At 33.2% G+C, this 15,259-nt stretch overlaps 1 protein-coding gene across 14 annotated transcripts in view; it reads right to left on the bottom strand.

Annotated features, from left to right (window-relative positions):
- Window positions 1-1,889: 1,889 nt before the first annotated feature.
- The window catches only part of LOC125648892 (ryanodine receptor-like), a 108,470-nt gene continuing 95,100 nt past the window's right edge, over window positions 1,890-15,259 (bottom strand). For 11 of the 14 annotated variants that reach the window (XM_048875906.2, XM_048875915.2, XM_048875907.2 and 8 more), the window contains 11 exons: window positions 11,320-11,406; window positions 10,654-11,007; window positions 10,190-10,308; window positions 9,242-9,302; window positions 6,165-6,311; window positions 5,401-5,532; window positions 4,529-4,577; window positions 4,315-4,422; window positions 3,987-4,051; window positions 3,089-3,189; window positions 1,890-2,739 (listed from right to left, as the gene is read on the bottom strand). In XM_048875906.2, the coding sequence (XP_048731863.2) occupies window positions 2,586-2,739; window positions 3,089-3,189; window positions 3,987-4,051; window positions 4,315-4,422; window positions 4,529-4,577; window positions 5,401-5,532; window positions 6,165-6,311; window positions 9,242-9,302; window positions 10,190-10,308; window positions 10,654-11,007; window positions 11,320-11,406 (1,377 nt within the window). In that variant the 3' untranslated portion in view covers window positions 1,890-2,585. Of the gene's footprint in view, window positions 2,740-3,088; window positions 3,190-3,986; window positions 4,052-4,314; window positions 4,423-4,528; window positions 4,578-5,400; window positions 5,533-6,164; window positions 6,312-9,241; window positions 9,303-10,189; window positions 10,309-10,653; window positions 11,008-11,319; window positions 11,407-11,866; window positions 11,992-15,259 lie in introns of those variants that run through there. The other 3 variants (XM_048875909.2, XM_048875918.2, XM_048875919.2) reach the window with 3 other exon arrangements.

The following is a 15,259-nucleotide window of genomic DNA, read 5'->3' as shown; positions in this document are numbered from 1 at the left end:
GGTATCAAGTTATTAATTACTTGTTGTATTTGACCATGCCCACTTTATCTTTCTTCCAGTAACTTTAATGACAGTTTCTATTGTCCCTGCCATGCAGCAAACAATTCATTGAAGCGAGACAGCTGGCATTGCTAGCTACACTTCTCCTTCCATTCTTCCTATACTGGAATTACATCTTGTTCCATCTACTTTGCCCTTTTTAACTTACTATACTATTATATTATCTTAGGGTTGGGTGCTTTTCCTTATAGTTTATAGGCCAAGTTCTAGACTTTTGGAGTGTGTATTTGTCATATTCATACTGGTAATAAAGTAAAGTGTTGTTAATCTTATTTTCATTTCTACTTAATTTATTTTCAACTTTTTAATCGTAGTGTAGTTGGGTCGTTTCGAATCGCCACTATCAAATAAATTAAAAGAAACACAACGTGAAGTACAGACTATGAACACCAGACCTGCTACAAATCAAAAGAAATTCTTTTCACAAGTAGCAGGTCTACACTAAATCATAAAAAAATTTATACATTCCAAGTTGTTTAGATTAAGGTTTTTTTTATGCCCGTTTTAAGATGGGACATATTATAGTACAATGATGTCTGTTTGTCTGTCAGTTCAGTGTTTTTGTTACGCTATTTTCATTTCTCCATCACATATCAAGTATAAACTTGCTTTGTAGCTTCTTTGTGTGTTAATCTACCTCATGTTGCAATTTTGATTCATTTCAACCTCCCTTGCAAAAGTTTCTCACTCCTCATACAGTTTTCAAGCAAAGACCTTCCTATTTTACAAAGTATGGGTATTGAAGATGTGCATGTGGCAAGGATTTTGATTTTCTTTAAATTTCTAAGAAAATTACAGGTTGTTGAACTTGTCAGTTTTGAGGAAATATTACATAGAGAGTACATGATTTGTATGCTTCACTCCTCTCACAGTTCTAAAGCTAGGGCCTTCTTATTTTACAGAGTGTTTGTATGGGTATTGAGGTTGGCACCTGTCAAGGATTTTCTTCCATTTCTGAGAAAATTATAGATTGTTGAAGTTGGTCACTTATGGGAATATTACAAAGTGAGTACATGGCTCATCCTCACTCCTTTCAGTTTTCAATCCGAGGCCTTTGTAAACAACTTGAAGATGTGTGTATTGCAAGTTTAATTTTCAACATTTTTCTAAATTCCTTGGGATGTCAATTTGGCAAAGTATTTTACACATAGAGCTCTTGGTTCGTTTCTTTGCCTCCTGTCAGTTTTTAAGCCAGGACCTTATATTCATACAAAGCAATAAAAGAAAGTATGTTGCAGCATATGATGGCTGATACTACCTTCAGTAAAGTTCTACAACTCATGGCTTAAGAAAAAACACCCTTGTGACTGGCTTATCATGTATAGTTTCTGGTACTCTTGTTTTCCATCATATCATTAACCCAGGGGTTGGGGTGGATACGATTTTACAATGCATGTATACAGGAAAGAAAATCTTTTAAAAAGTCTTCTATTCAAAACAGCAAGGTCATACTCATATTGGTATCGAGACATCCCAATGTGTGAATTCGAGATTGGTTTTGTCATGACCTGTTGGACACAATATGGGGTCATCATTTTTTATGGGAACAAAAATTGGGGGAAAAAATCTTTTAAAATCACAAAAGCAGGGCCAGAGTGTTAATACAATTAATGGGTTTATAAATGCTTTGCTTTTTATACTTATATATTGTAGTGAACTTGGAGGTTTTTCCCATCAAATGCAATACTGCTGAAAGAATTTCTTTAATACCAAAGACAAGTAATTTTTAACTTGCCATGTGTTCTGCAATCATTGTTAATAATTGTATACCATATATTTTCGTACTGAAACAATATAACCAGTTAAGTTATATAAAGAACACATTCAAATTTTGTTTTCAAATGTTTATTGATTTGAAAATAGATAAAATAAAAGTGGGTGTTATAAACCATAAATATCTAATGTATAACAAACCTTTTTTTAGGACATTTAGTATGGTACATGAAAATAAAACATGGTAAAAAATTGTGTAATATGAAATAAATGATTCCCAAAAAAACCTACAAAATTCTAAGGAAAATATTGCACTTCATCACAGTACACACACATATGGGTCAACATTCAACGTCAAGATTGTCGAAAGCCTTAAAATTATTATAGCAGATGAGACTAAAATATCTAGAGGTATTGTTTTCTTCATTAACAACACAACTATCTTTAAATGGATACAAACCACAGCAACAAACAAGCATTGTCTTTTCACATCCATCAGTCTTTTCAACAGGTACACAGTATATACATGCAGTCGTACCATTGCTGTTTGAGACAACTTTAACACAGAATTTTATGACCTGTCCAAGGTTTCAACCTATGCAGAAGTAGAACATGTTACATGTATTTATCACAAAATATTTCAATATCTTGTGTTTTGGGGGGAAAATAAAGTGGAAAACAAGGGCGCAGAATCACAAAATATCATATATCCATGTGCTTCCTAGGCAAATTTCAGTTGATGCATAATCGTGGATCTGTGTCTATGTCAAGTCCAGGCATAGATGTGTCAGTTGGAGGAGATTGTCGGATGATCAACTTTTGTCCCCCTCATCTTCATACTGTTTCCTGAAGCAGTCCCCGACTGGAAAGAAGTCCCAGCATCTCTGTTGATAGAGCTCCCAAACATAGGACTCCTGGCCTGTGTATTCCGTGTCTGGTTTGTTAATCAGGTGCATCAGGAAAAACCTGAAGTATAACACTTTCTCATATATTTGTGACAATAAATTATGAGTCCTTGTCAGAAATAATATACAACTTCTAAAATGTTCAAAATAACAATTCCCCAGTAAGCGTCACCTTATCAAGCTTCTCCCAATGACATTGACCTTGTCAAATGAAAGTGACCCCTTGGGCCAGGATCATGGAACACCATGAAGTCATTAGCAACCTTTGTGTAAAGTTCATTTTTCAGTTATATGGTTAGGACTCGGTGACCCATGGACAACGTGCAGACACAGAGAGTTGGATGAATAGTGATATATATATAAATATTTATATATAGAGAGAGAGTGCTTACCTGAAAAATTATACTTACATGTAATTAGCAAAATTGTGTTCTTTCATGACATGGGTTTCAAAACCATGTGGAACTTTATCGAAATATTCTTTTCCAATGCCACAGATGAAACATTTTGACTGTAAAATAAATAGGGCTTAACTTGTACATGTACTTTAAAAATAACTGAGAAACCTGCAATAAAGTCTTCAGAGTCCTTACACAAACTTTCTTCCTTCAGTAATCCTTACATAAACTTACTTCCTCCAGTAAAGTCTTATAGTCCTTTCATACATAAACTTACTTCCTCCAATAAAGTCTTAAAAGTCCTTTAATACATAACTTCACTTCCTCCGATAAAGTCTAGAGTCATTTAATACATAAACTTATTTTCTCCAATAAAGTCTCCATGTCCTCCAACACATAAACTTACTTCCTCCAGTAAAGTCTTAAGAGTCCTTTAATACATAAACTTATTTCCTCCAGTAAAGTCTTAAGAGTCCTTTAATACATAAACTTACTTCCTCCAGTAAAGTCTTAAAAGTCCTTTAATACATAAACTTACTTCCTCCAGTAAAGTCTTAAGAGTCCTTTAATACATAAACTTACTTCCTCCAGTAAAGTCTTAAGAGTCCTTTAATACATAAACTTTCCTCCAGTAAAGTCTTAAGAGTCCTTTAATACATAAACTTTCCTCCAGTAAAGTCTTAAGAGTCCTTTAATACATAAACTTACTTCCTCCAGTAAAGTCTTAAGAGTCCTTTAATACATAAACTTACTTCCTCCAGTAAAGTCTTAAGAGTCCACAAACTTATTTCCTCCAGTAAAGTCTTAGAGTCCTTTAATAAACTTACTTCCTCCAATTTATTTTTCGGAGTCTATACACAAACTTAATACTTCATCTTGTAAAGTCTTCAGAATCCTTACACAAACTTACCTCCATATCTTCTTTTACTTGCTCAAGTTGATCTCTCAGTTCTCCGAAGGCATCAATGATTAAACCTGTAATTATATAAGCATTAGTCAAATAAGTATAACAATCCACTGAACAAACTTTTAGATATTTTTTGGACATTGTATATGAAATAGTAAAGCAAGTACTTGTTATTTTGTCACTGATCAATGTCAAAATTCACAAAGCAAATTCAGATTTTTAAAACTGAGATTATACAGTTCCATATTGTTACTTTCCTGCACATGATATTTAACCTTGAGGAAACATCAGTGATAGGAACAGCTTTTTCTGTTTAACTGACAGTCCTTACCTTGAATAATGGCTAGAAGAATGACAATGACGAAGAAGAAGAAGGTGATGTCAAATAGAATTCTGGGAACCTCAAAAGGATCCCCATCTGCTGGCTCAATCTCATCACCTAAACACAGACAAACACCTTACTACACATTGAAATACCACATGGATTAAGTATTCATATTACAGTATGTATTGGTAATATCAGTGATACATATGTATTTACATACCAATTCCTCCTCCTGCTCTTACTCCAGTGTGTAAATGGTACACAAAACACTAAAAACATAACGTACACACTTCAATATCAAGGATATGTCATAACAACCACCGCACTACATATGCTTTTCTACAAGCAACTGATACTATTAAATTGTTAATTTTCAAGGGCTCCAGTTTTGTTATTCACAAACGTTCATCTATTTTGTGTTGATACTAGAAAGAAAGCCTTTAATTTGTTGGAGCTATGGATTTGTGGATGAACTGGAGCAAAATTTTGTTGCAAATTTTTTTTCCGCACCCTATTATATCATACACTAATTATTCTCTAGCTGCAGTTTTCCTCTCCTTTTTACGAGGATACATTTATATGTATCTACAGTAAACCAAAGTTTAAAATACTGTTCTGAACTGATACACATTTACATTGATACAGTAAAATACTGTTCTGAACTGATACACATTTACATTGATACAGTAAAATACTGTTCTGAACTGATACACATTTACATTGATACAGTAAAATACTGTTCTGAACTGATACACATTTATATTGATATAGTATAATACTGTTCTGAACTGATACACATTTACATTGATACAGTAAGTGTTCTGAACTGATACACATTTACATTGATACAGTAACTGTTCTGAACTGATACACATTTACATTGATATAGTATAATACTGTTCTGAACTGATACACATTTACATTGATACAGTAAAATACTGTTACTGCTACAAAATTTTAATCATTATTTGGAGAAAAACATCTTTTTATGAGGGTGGGAGGGAATTTTAGCCTCTGTCTGAGGGCTACTTCCAAAAAAATTTTTGTCTGAACAGCTATTATTATCACATACACATTTACATTGATACATACAGTGAGCATGTCATGGCACTTGTAGTCCACTGACCCCTCCTCTTCTTTGACGTAGAATTTGCGGAAGAAGTTGAAGGCTATTACAGTGTAAATGTAGACCACTACACAGGTCAGCATCACAGTCAGCACCAGCTGTCAAGGAAATGGACAGTGGTTGGAGTTAATTTGATTGAATCAAATCAATTGCCATAGTGGGCTACTTACTAACTTTAAAAAATCAACATATGCACCCAGAGGTGCATGAGCCGAGTTGCATGGGATACATTGTAAAGTCAGGAATGATAAGGCATATTTATAATTGTGAAGAACTAATTTCAGTTTTAAACTTTTCGAGTTACTGTCCAGAAACCATATTTGTCTGAAGTTTTCAATCTATTTTCGGTCACTGTGACCTTGACCTTTGTTCTCCAAAATCACTTGGGGCCTTGCTTTGCTGGTATCCAACAATATATCCAAGTTTTATTTGATTCAAGTTAAAAAAAAATTTGAATTATCCTCTGGAAACCAAATTTTTTGGGAATTTTAAATCTATTTTTGGTCAATGTGACCTTGACCTTTGACCTATTTTTTCCAAAATCAACAGGGGTCTTCCTTACCTGGTACCCAACAATATCAAAGTTTCATTTGATTAGATTGTAAACTTTTCGAGTTATCATCTGGAAACCAATTGTTGACGCCCACCCGCCCACATCACCAAACCAATAGTCGAGTTCAACTTCGTTGCAACTCAGCTAAAAAGACTTGCATAATAAAGTAACATGTACCTGTTTTCCATTGTGTGTTACAGACTGCAGAATTGTTCTAAGTGTCTTGAAACCAATGGCAACATCCAATAAATGAGCAGCAAAGAAAAAGTAGTTGAAGTTTCCCATGGCAGAAAAGATGAAGTACCATGCTATGTAGAGGAAAGACTGGAAGAAAAGGTTGTAAGTGAGAGATAAATGATTGTGTTTCACTAACACATTGATGTACTGTAATATGTTGTATGGTGTGACCGTTACGACAAGCGAAGCCCATTAACATCTTGCAACACGACTTATAGACATTTTATCCGCCTCTTAATCTAACACGGGAAATATAACGCATGTAAACAGTTACATTGTGACATCATATCAGCTGCAATGTTTTTTCTTCTTCTTTCAAGCCAAGCAAAACCAAAACGTACGAAGCTATGAGAAAGCTTGTCTGGAATTTAAAAACAATTATGGTACTTTCTAAACAATCTAATCATTTTAATTACTGGGGTTGTCAATGAACTAAACCAAAGTGACAGCGACATTTTCCCAGGAGCATTATGGGTAATAGGGGAGAGTGTTGATATTTCAGATGGGTGTGATATTTCGGACAGTCAAGAAAACAGCATTATATCTTGCGTTACAATAGTTATTTGTTCTAAATTTAAACTGCGCAGCTAGGTTAAGGGCTTCCATAGTCAAATGCACAATAATCATGGGGTGAAATTGCACCTCAAATTCACAGGTATCATTACACTTGTTACGGTTAAACACCGAAACGATACTACCCATATGTTGACTATGACTAAGCTACCGTAAATTCCCCTCATGGTAATTTCCTGTGACGTCACTTAAATATCACGTAACACTTTATTTTTGCAAAACAGCAAGAGGCCCTACTTGTGAACAAAAGTTCAGGTTCATGCGGGTAACCAGCTGAATTTTTATTGATATACTCAGAAAAAAACAAAAATCCTTATTGAAAAGTGTTGGGACCAAATGCATACTCAAACTAACCATGCTGTAATTTAACAACATATCAACAGTCATCAGCGATTTACCGGGGTTGTCCACATTCTTATATATATCATACCGTTAATATACAAGACAGAAATTGCTCCTTACACTTTTCAAACGTATAAATATATCTAGATTATATAGCAGAAAAATTCGTATTGTTTTTTATAGCAGATGAACCTGAACTTTGCCGAAGTTTCTGTAGTATGAGATAATTTGTGTACATGAGGGAATTTTTAAACGCATCAGTCATTCAGATTAGGGGCGATTTCAAGGTCGCAATATAATATGAATATCACCTTCGTGCATACTATATATTAAAAATGGAGAATGATTTGATATCATAAAGGAATAATATATATATCATATATATATTCATTTGACAAGATATATTTCAAGTATACAGCTTATCACTTGATAACAGTGGTAAATAATGACAAAATATTATGACACTTTCCCCGCGATACAACTATCAGAACATGTACGCTGTGACATACTTTTTCATTGTGACGTCATATGGTGCGAAGTGCACAGAGGTACATTTATAACAGCACTGTGATTTTTCTCGGATAGCCTTAACTGAGCTGCGTGATTTCCGAACTTGATATATTTACAAAATGGAATACAGTAAAACTCGAATATAGCGAACACGGATATAGCGAAATTACGGCTATAGCGAAGTGAAAACAATTTCCCCGGCAAATTCTTTATATATTCTATATAAAAATCTGCATCTATAACGAACACGGATATAGCGAATTTACGGATATAACGAAGTAAATTCCTATTCCCCTTGAATTAAAAATGAACGTAAAAATCACCTTTTATAACGAATTTATTTTTTTCATTTTAAACTCTTTGTTATTTTTAACAATCGTTTTCCATTGACATAAACGATCCACACTTATTACAAAATTTCTGTTTGCATTTTTTAAAAAAAGGTTAACACAAAACAATACTTACACATACGTTTTGGAAATATATTGTCGGTATTGTTTACTATTCTCGTTAATTAAATTTGAAGTTTGATTGCATTTATTTTATCATACACTCCTTTATTTGTGTAAAGCAACAAGTAAATGACAATTGCAATAGACTGTACATGCACGTATTGCACAAAATTTTGTTGACATTTCTCTCTCGACATGTTCTTGCATGACTTAATAATCCATCAAGATAAATTATCATACATAAATCAATGTGTATATTTCTTGTATAAAAATATTTCTTCTCGAAAATATATAGGCTTCATTTCACTTAAAGACAATACAAGCGCAAGTATATCGATTGCTGCTTTCTTATATAACTGGTATACATGTACAACAAATCAGTTTTATAACGAATTTGTTATATTTGAATTATGAATTCGCTATAAACGTATAGTGAATTACGCTTATAGCGAATTTTTATAGAAGGTCCCCAGAAATTCGCTATATCAGAGTTTTACTGTACACCTAATATTATGTGCATGTGTTACCCAGCTCTGATTGGTTGATTGAAATATATGACCTTCACCTACATTGCAGTTCAAGACCCTGGCATCCATTTTGTTTGATTGGTAAAATCAAGTCCCATTGAGACCAAGTTTTCTGGTAAAAGTTACCGATATAATTAAAGAATTACAAACAAAATAAAAAACACTACCAAAAATAAAAAATCATCTAATGTGCAAAAACGAAAGCATAAAATGCCATTGAACCACAAAATAAACGGCAACAACCGAATTTCCTAACTGTCCGAAGTTATATAACACCTGGTCACCATGTGTCCGAAATAACAACACCACCGTCTGAAGTTACAACCTTCTACCTAACTGTGTTAAAGTATTAATATGTGTCATAAATGGCAGGAAAAAATCTGAAGAAACCCGAGAGCACAATTTAAAATGTTCGTTGAATCAACCGATATACAATATGCCTAGGTTCAGTGGTCAGATGATGAGCATTTCCGAAATACATCAAATACTGTCTGAAATATCAACACTCTCCCCTACTCATTATTTTTCAGCTGATGAAGAGCAAATCACATGACTCATATGTGTAATCATTGGAGTAAGCTCGTTGTATCGCTTTGCGACGCGATGTACTTACATTGTCGGTAAATATGACACCCCATTTCCAAATCTGATACTGCCAGTCCACACTGAACAAGCTGAAATCACCAGAAATATTACTTATTTACTACACATTAAATGAGGATTTCTGCAACTCACACCCTTCACTGTTTTGAAAACATTTTCCTCTGATTTTCTGACAAAAACATTGAGGTTTGTCAAGTTAATTTATCATAAATTCAACAAAATATTACCCACTGGCCACAAAGCTACTTAAACTTGACTAATAATACTTTTGTCTGCTGGATCATGCATATATTGTAAATTTTGAACAATTATTCTTGTGTCACTTAAAGGTTGTATTTATGGTTTGGCATATCCTCAACAGGCCAAATGGATGAGATACCCCAAATTACCTGCCCTGCATCCGAGTTACCTGCCCTTCCTGTTCTGTAAACACCAAACACCTTTAAAGTTTCCAAGTAAACATAATGGCCTACTCTAAGTGCTACATCGTTGTAATTGATCTTTGAAATTCACATGTACACATAAATTGCATGTCTATTCATACTGGAAATAGCATTAAATTTTCTAATAATAAGGTCCTTTGGTGTATGTTTCATATAAATGTTATCATTGAGAGAGAGACTAGAAATCTTACAAATATTTTGCTGGCCTCTGAACAGTACATGTCAGCTCAGAGATCATTGCAGCAGTAGTGGAATCTAAACACTGCAAGAGTTATTGGATTTGAACTTAGTAAATTAATTCTTCAGAGCCTGTTGAGAAATATGTTTACCAAGTTTGATGATTTTAAATGCAGATTTTGAAGTTGATCTAGAAGATGCTGGTCATCATATTATATTATGAGCTAAGTGTGGTGACTTGGCCCAAAGCTCTCAGAGGGTAGTCAGAGCCTGTCAAACAACATCGCTTCTTGTACAAATCTCCTATTACAACCAGAGTTTGAGATACATGTACTTACAAATTTGGGAAGAATCCAGTGGATTTTGTTTCTTCAATTTTGATTGAGTCTCCTTTGTCCATTCCCAGCAAATTACTAATAGCTTCATAGTCATATTGTTCAGCATATCTGGCTCGTACCTTTAAGATATAACAAATTTTTTCATCAAATCATATGTGCAGATCAAATTTTTTTTAAATAGGATATCAAATAGTTACAACTTTTATTTGATAAAAACTAATTTGTAAGTACAAGTATTTCTTAAAAAAAAAATTAATTTACATAGTTTGAACACTTTAAATTTTCAATATCAAGAGGTTGCAAAATACATGAGAAATTTGCAATATATTATCTTTTGACCATTCTCTATATATGATATCCATTTTGAACTTTGGGATGAGATTGTGATTATAGGTATTTACACTTACATAAATCTACAGAACTAACTACAGCCTGACAGATAACATTCACACATCACAACTCACCTTCTTCTTGACGAATTTGTCCCAATAGCTGTCAGGGAAGGACTGTGTGCTGAGAACTAGTTTATCCCACAGACCTTTGAGACCTTCTTCTGGCTGTTCAGCAACCCATAATCCCTCGAACTCTAACTTTCTTGCAATCTCCTTTTCCCTTTTGAATATGACCAGAGGCACTTTGAGGCAGTAGTAGGCAATCAACATAGAAAATGAAACCAGAGTATGGGCCAAAGCCAGAAGGCGGACAAAAATCTCCATGTAGTTGTTATCTCCCTGCATGGCTAGAACCTCATCAAACTCCTCTTCTTCCTCTGTCTGGTTCCCATTGGATTCTTCATGTTCGTGGGTCACTTTGGAAACCTTTCAGGGCAAAACAAAACATTGATTGTCATGTTATTTAGGAAGAATCACATTTGTAAAAATGTACATGTACATGGTTTTTACTCTACTTTGAAATTTTCTTCTAAGTTCATGACATTTTTAAAAATCATGAAATCATCTATAGCTCACTTTGCTTTGATCATCAACAACAACAAAAAAGAAGGATTCATTTAGTACAAGTTAGAAGCTTAGGTGGACAAACTGTGAACTGAATACATGTAGTTCAATTCAGACTTGTGGCTAAGATAAGATATATTTTCTCTGTTTTAATGTTGTGTACCAAATCCTCACCTTGTAGAAGAGCAGCATGAAGTTGATAATAAAGGCAAGGAACAAGGCAACATACTTAAAGTTGTAGAAATTGCGGGCAAAAAGACTCTGAAACAAAACTCAAATGAATGTGTGCTGTACAAATGATTCAAGTTTTACACATTGCATGTAAGACGCAAATCACAGAAAACAAGTTATTCTTTGTCTACAGATCACAACTTCAACAAAAAAAATCATTGGTTAAATCAAATCCCTTACTAAGAATATGTGATACCCATTCAACAAATGAATACAAGTTTATAATTATACATGTTTAAGTAATGTTAAAGAAAGTTAGAGCTTTGCTTGGGATATACAAAATGAAAATATTTATACTTTTTTTGCATTGGTAGTTAAAGATTAGTTAAATACAATGACATTAACTTTTAATAAGTAGAAATATAACGTATACACATGAATTATGGAAAATAATTTTTTTGCATGATTTTAAAAACTATTCATTTTTGTGACATGGATTTGAAAAAGAAAACTTCCTGAAAATATGAGGCCCTTGTGCCACATTGCTCACCTGAGCTGTTTCATTTTCTTGAGCAGCTATCTTCTACTGGTCAAATAAGATTTTTAAAATAACTTGATGTGGCCTTCCCCAGATGTTATGGTTTTCACAAATTTGAATGTACACATCATTGGATTCTTATAAATAGATTTTACAAATAAGTATTTCTAAGTAAAAACAAAAATATCAGTAAAACTGATGGATGCTCCCCAAAATACATCCAATTAATGAACTATTTCATGTGAGGAATGACTTGCACAATGATCAATAACTGTTGAAATATTTTTGAAATGAAGGGTTTTTTCCCATATATATGGTATATATTTACAAAATGACCTTGAGTGACCTTTTTCTGAAAGCATTTCCCTATTACTTATTTGTGTGATATACGATTAATACCTGTTCAAAAACTGTTGAAATAAGGCACTATTTCCTCATATAAGGTATATGTTCTGAGTGACCTTGACCTTTCCAAAATGACCTAAGAGACCTTGGTCCAAAAGATCAATAAACGTTGAAATATTGTTGAAATGAAGTTTTTTTCATATACTAGGGTAAATGTTTCGAGTTACCTTGACCTTTGTCTGAAAGCCATTTCCATATTACTTATTTGTGTGATATATGATCAATACCTGTTCATAACTGTTAAAATAAAGGACTTTCAGCTTATATAAGATATGTGTTCTAAGTGACCTTTCCCTTACCAAAATAACCTTGGTCCAAATGTCCCTGTCTTAAGGAATATTTGTGATCAATTTCTGATGAAAGGTTTTGGAGAAATTTTATATAAAAAACTGTTGAAATTATGAACATTTATATGTTCTGAGCTACCTTGACCTTTCCAAAAAGACGTCCCCGCAATTTTTCAGGGAGCATAAATTATCACCCTTTTGTAGCCTTACCCTGGACCCAGGGGTCATGGTTTGAACAAATTTGAGTCTACAATGCACAAGAATGCTTGCAAATGAAGTTGACAAATTGTACACTTATGGTTCTTAAGGTGAAGATTTACTACAGAATTCTCTTCTATATTCCAATTTAAAACTATTAAACATCCCCTTTTCAATATTTTAATTTTTCTTTTATTTCCCCCTGAATGGTATAGTCCTTCACAGAACAAAAACTTGGAACTTTCATTATCCAGGGATGATTTGTTCCATTTCTAAGTTTCAATTTCATCCAGCGATTCTTAATCAAAGGTCAAAAACACGAAATGTTTAAAGAAAACAGACTGATTTGATAAGAAAAGCAGGAGGGCTAAACATTGAATGAGAAATGTAGCCAATATCTCCCATGTAATAATAAATATTTCCCCTCCAATGGGCCTTGTCTTATATAAGAAGAAAGATATTTCTGCAAGAGTGCATCCCTACAGGTGTCATTTAAGAAATTAATTTCATTTTTGAAAATACATGTGGGTAGGAACTGTATAGCGTTGCAGTTCCAACCTCAAGCATTTTCGAAAATGAAGTTCATTTCCTATATTTACATTCTAGCCTTCATTCTATTGGAATTCCCAGCCATTATAATAAATGTACTATAGTATTCATACTAACATTGTACACATTCATGAGGAAATGGTTATCAATACAATTCATAGATATATTATTAAAAGCAAAAACATGAAATGTAAATATTTAACCATATACACTAAGAATCCAGCAGATAAGAAATTTCACAACTTCCCATCCAGTAACCTTAACTGTTTACATTAAAATGCTTATGTACTTTAAGTTAGCATTCCTCTAAGGTTAGTATAATCTGCACAAAGTCAAACACACAAATACATGAATGAATTAACAAGATTTTATATATCCATGGCAACTATGTTGATATCTTTCTTGTTAATTAATGCTAAACAAGAAAAATGTGGATGAATTTGCAACTCAACATGCATGCAATCCAATAATTTAGACACATCGGCTTATTACCAAAATATCTTATACATTTATTACATTTTCAACAGTGAAATACTACAATTTATCCATTGAGTAAGAAGGGTATTTTCACAGTGTGAAAATATTAACAAATGATGTCATGTTGTGTATTACTATACATCCTTTAACATTTGAAATAAACATGTTCTAAAACCAAAGAAAATGTAAAGAAGTTTCTTTTAACAGTGATATACCGTTTATACTCGCCTATAAGTCGGTTGTATTTTTTAAGGTTATTTTGTAGGAATTTGCCATTGACCCGCTTATAAGTCGGTACAAATTTTTGTCAGAATCGGTTGACAATTTCAAGTCAATGCTCTAGTGTTTTTACCTATGTTTCAACAAATATTTTGAGAAATTGATAATTATGGGGTACATATCCAAGCCATATGTGTTAGGGGTTTAAATGCAACCCTTGATCTGTTATGGGCAATGATCCCTTGTTTATCTAAGCAATTATGGTCTCCTAATTACCAGTACCTGACACCGTGTTTACTTAGTGGCACGCGCCTCGTGAAAACTGTTACTGTGGGATTCCGGTATAATTCATTGTATCAACAATAGAGTTTTTAAGAGTCAAGAATGATGATCTAAATTATCTGTTAACAATATTCATTTTTTTATGAAATATATTTCAGTCGGTATACATATGAATATTTCAATATTAAATCGGGTTCGTGATTCAATTTTATCGATAAACGATAAATGAGTTGAATTGAAAGTATTAGTTACGGGTAAATAATTTTGAACTAAACAAAAATATGTAAATACTTGTACTTTATACATGATTTTAAAATGCATAAACAATACACTATGTCTAGATATTTGTGAACAATAATCATTTGTGTGGTAGTCCATGATAATCGTCGGAGTTGTTTAAAAAAAACCCATTACATTACGCCTCCCAGAAAAATACCAATCTTCTTTGGACGCGTCTATAAGTCGGACATAGAGTTTTGGACCAAAAATTGACTCTCAAAAATCCGACTTATAGGCGAGTATATACGGTATCTGTAAAATAATAGATATCCCTTCTTTAAGTCAAAGAGATATCTTGTTTTGGTAATAAACAGTAAAATGGTTTACCCTTCATCCCATCAAGATATACTTTGTAAGCATTCATATTTCCTGCATAAGTCTAAGAGTCCAGAGATGTGACATTCAGTCCAAGAATACTAAAACTAATGAATGTGTACAAAAACCCAGGAAAGCAGACAAATTTTATATTGTGATCAGAAATAATTCATGAGCTCCAGGAAAAGGCTGTGAAGAAATTAAAGGGAAAGGCAACCCGCATTTTTTTTACTTGATAAATGATACGATTAATCATATGATAAAGATTTGTCATACTATTCTGTTGATATACGGTCTAGATAAGCTTCAGTACTAATTTGAAAACCTTAAAATTTGAAATTCCCGCTATCTATAGAGGCTGCCATGATGTGGAACTCTTTTGTATTCAAGACCA

The sequence above is a fragment of the Ostrea edulis genome, chromosome 5, assembly GCF_947568905.1.
Source record: "Ostrea edulis chromosome 5, xbOstEdul1.1, whole genome shotgun sequence".
Classification (NCBI taxonomy): Eukaryota; Metazoa; Mollusca; class Bivalvia; order Ostreida; family Ostreidae; genus Ostrea; species Ostrea edulis.
Note: the sequence above shows the minus strand (reverse complement) of the source record. Positions and strands in the feature narration are given on the sequence as shown.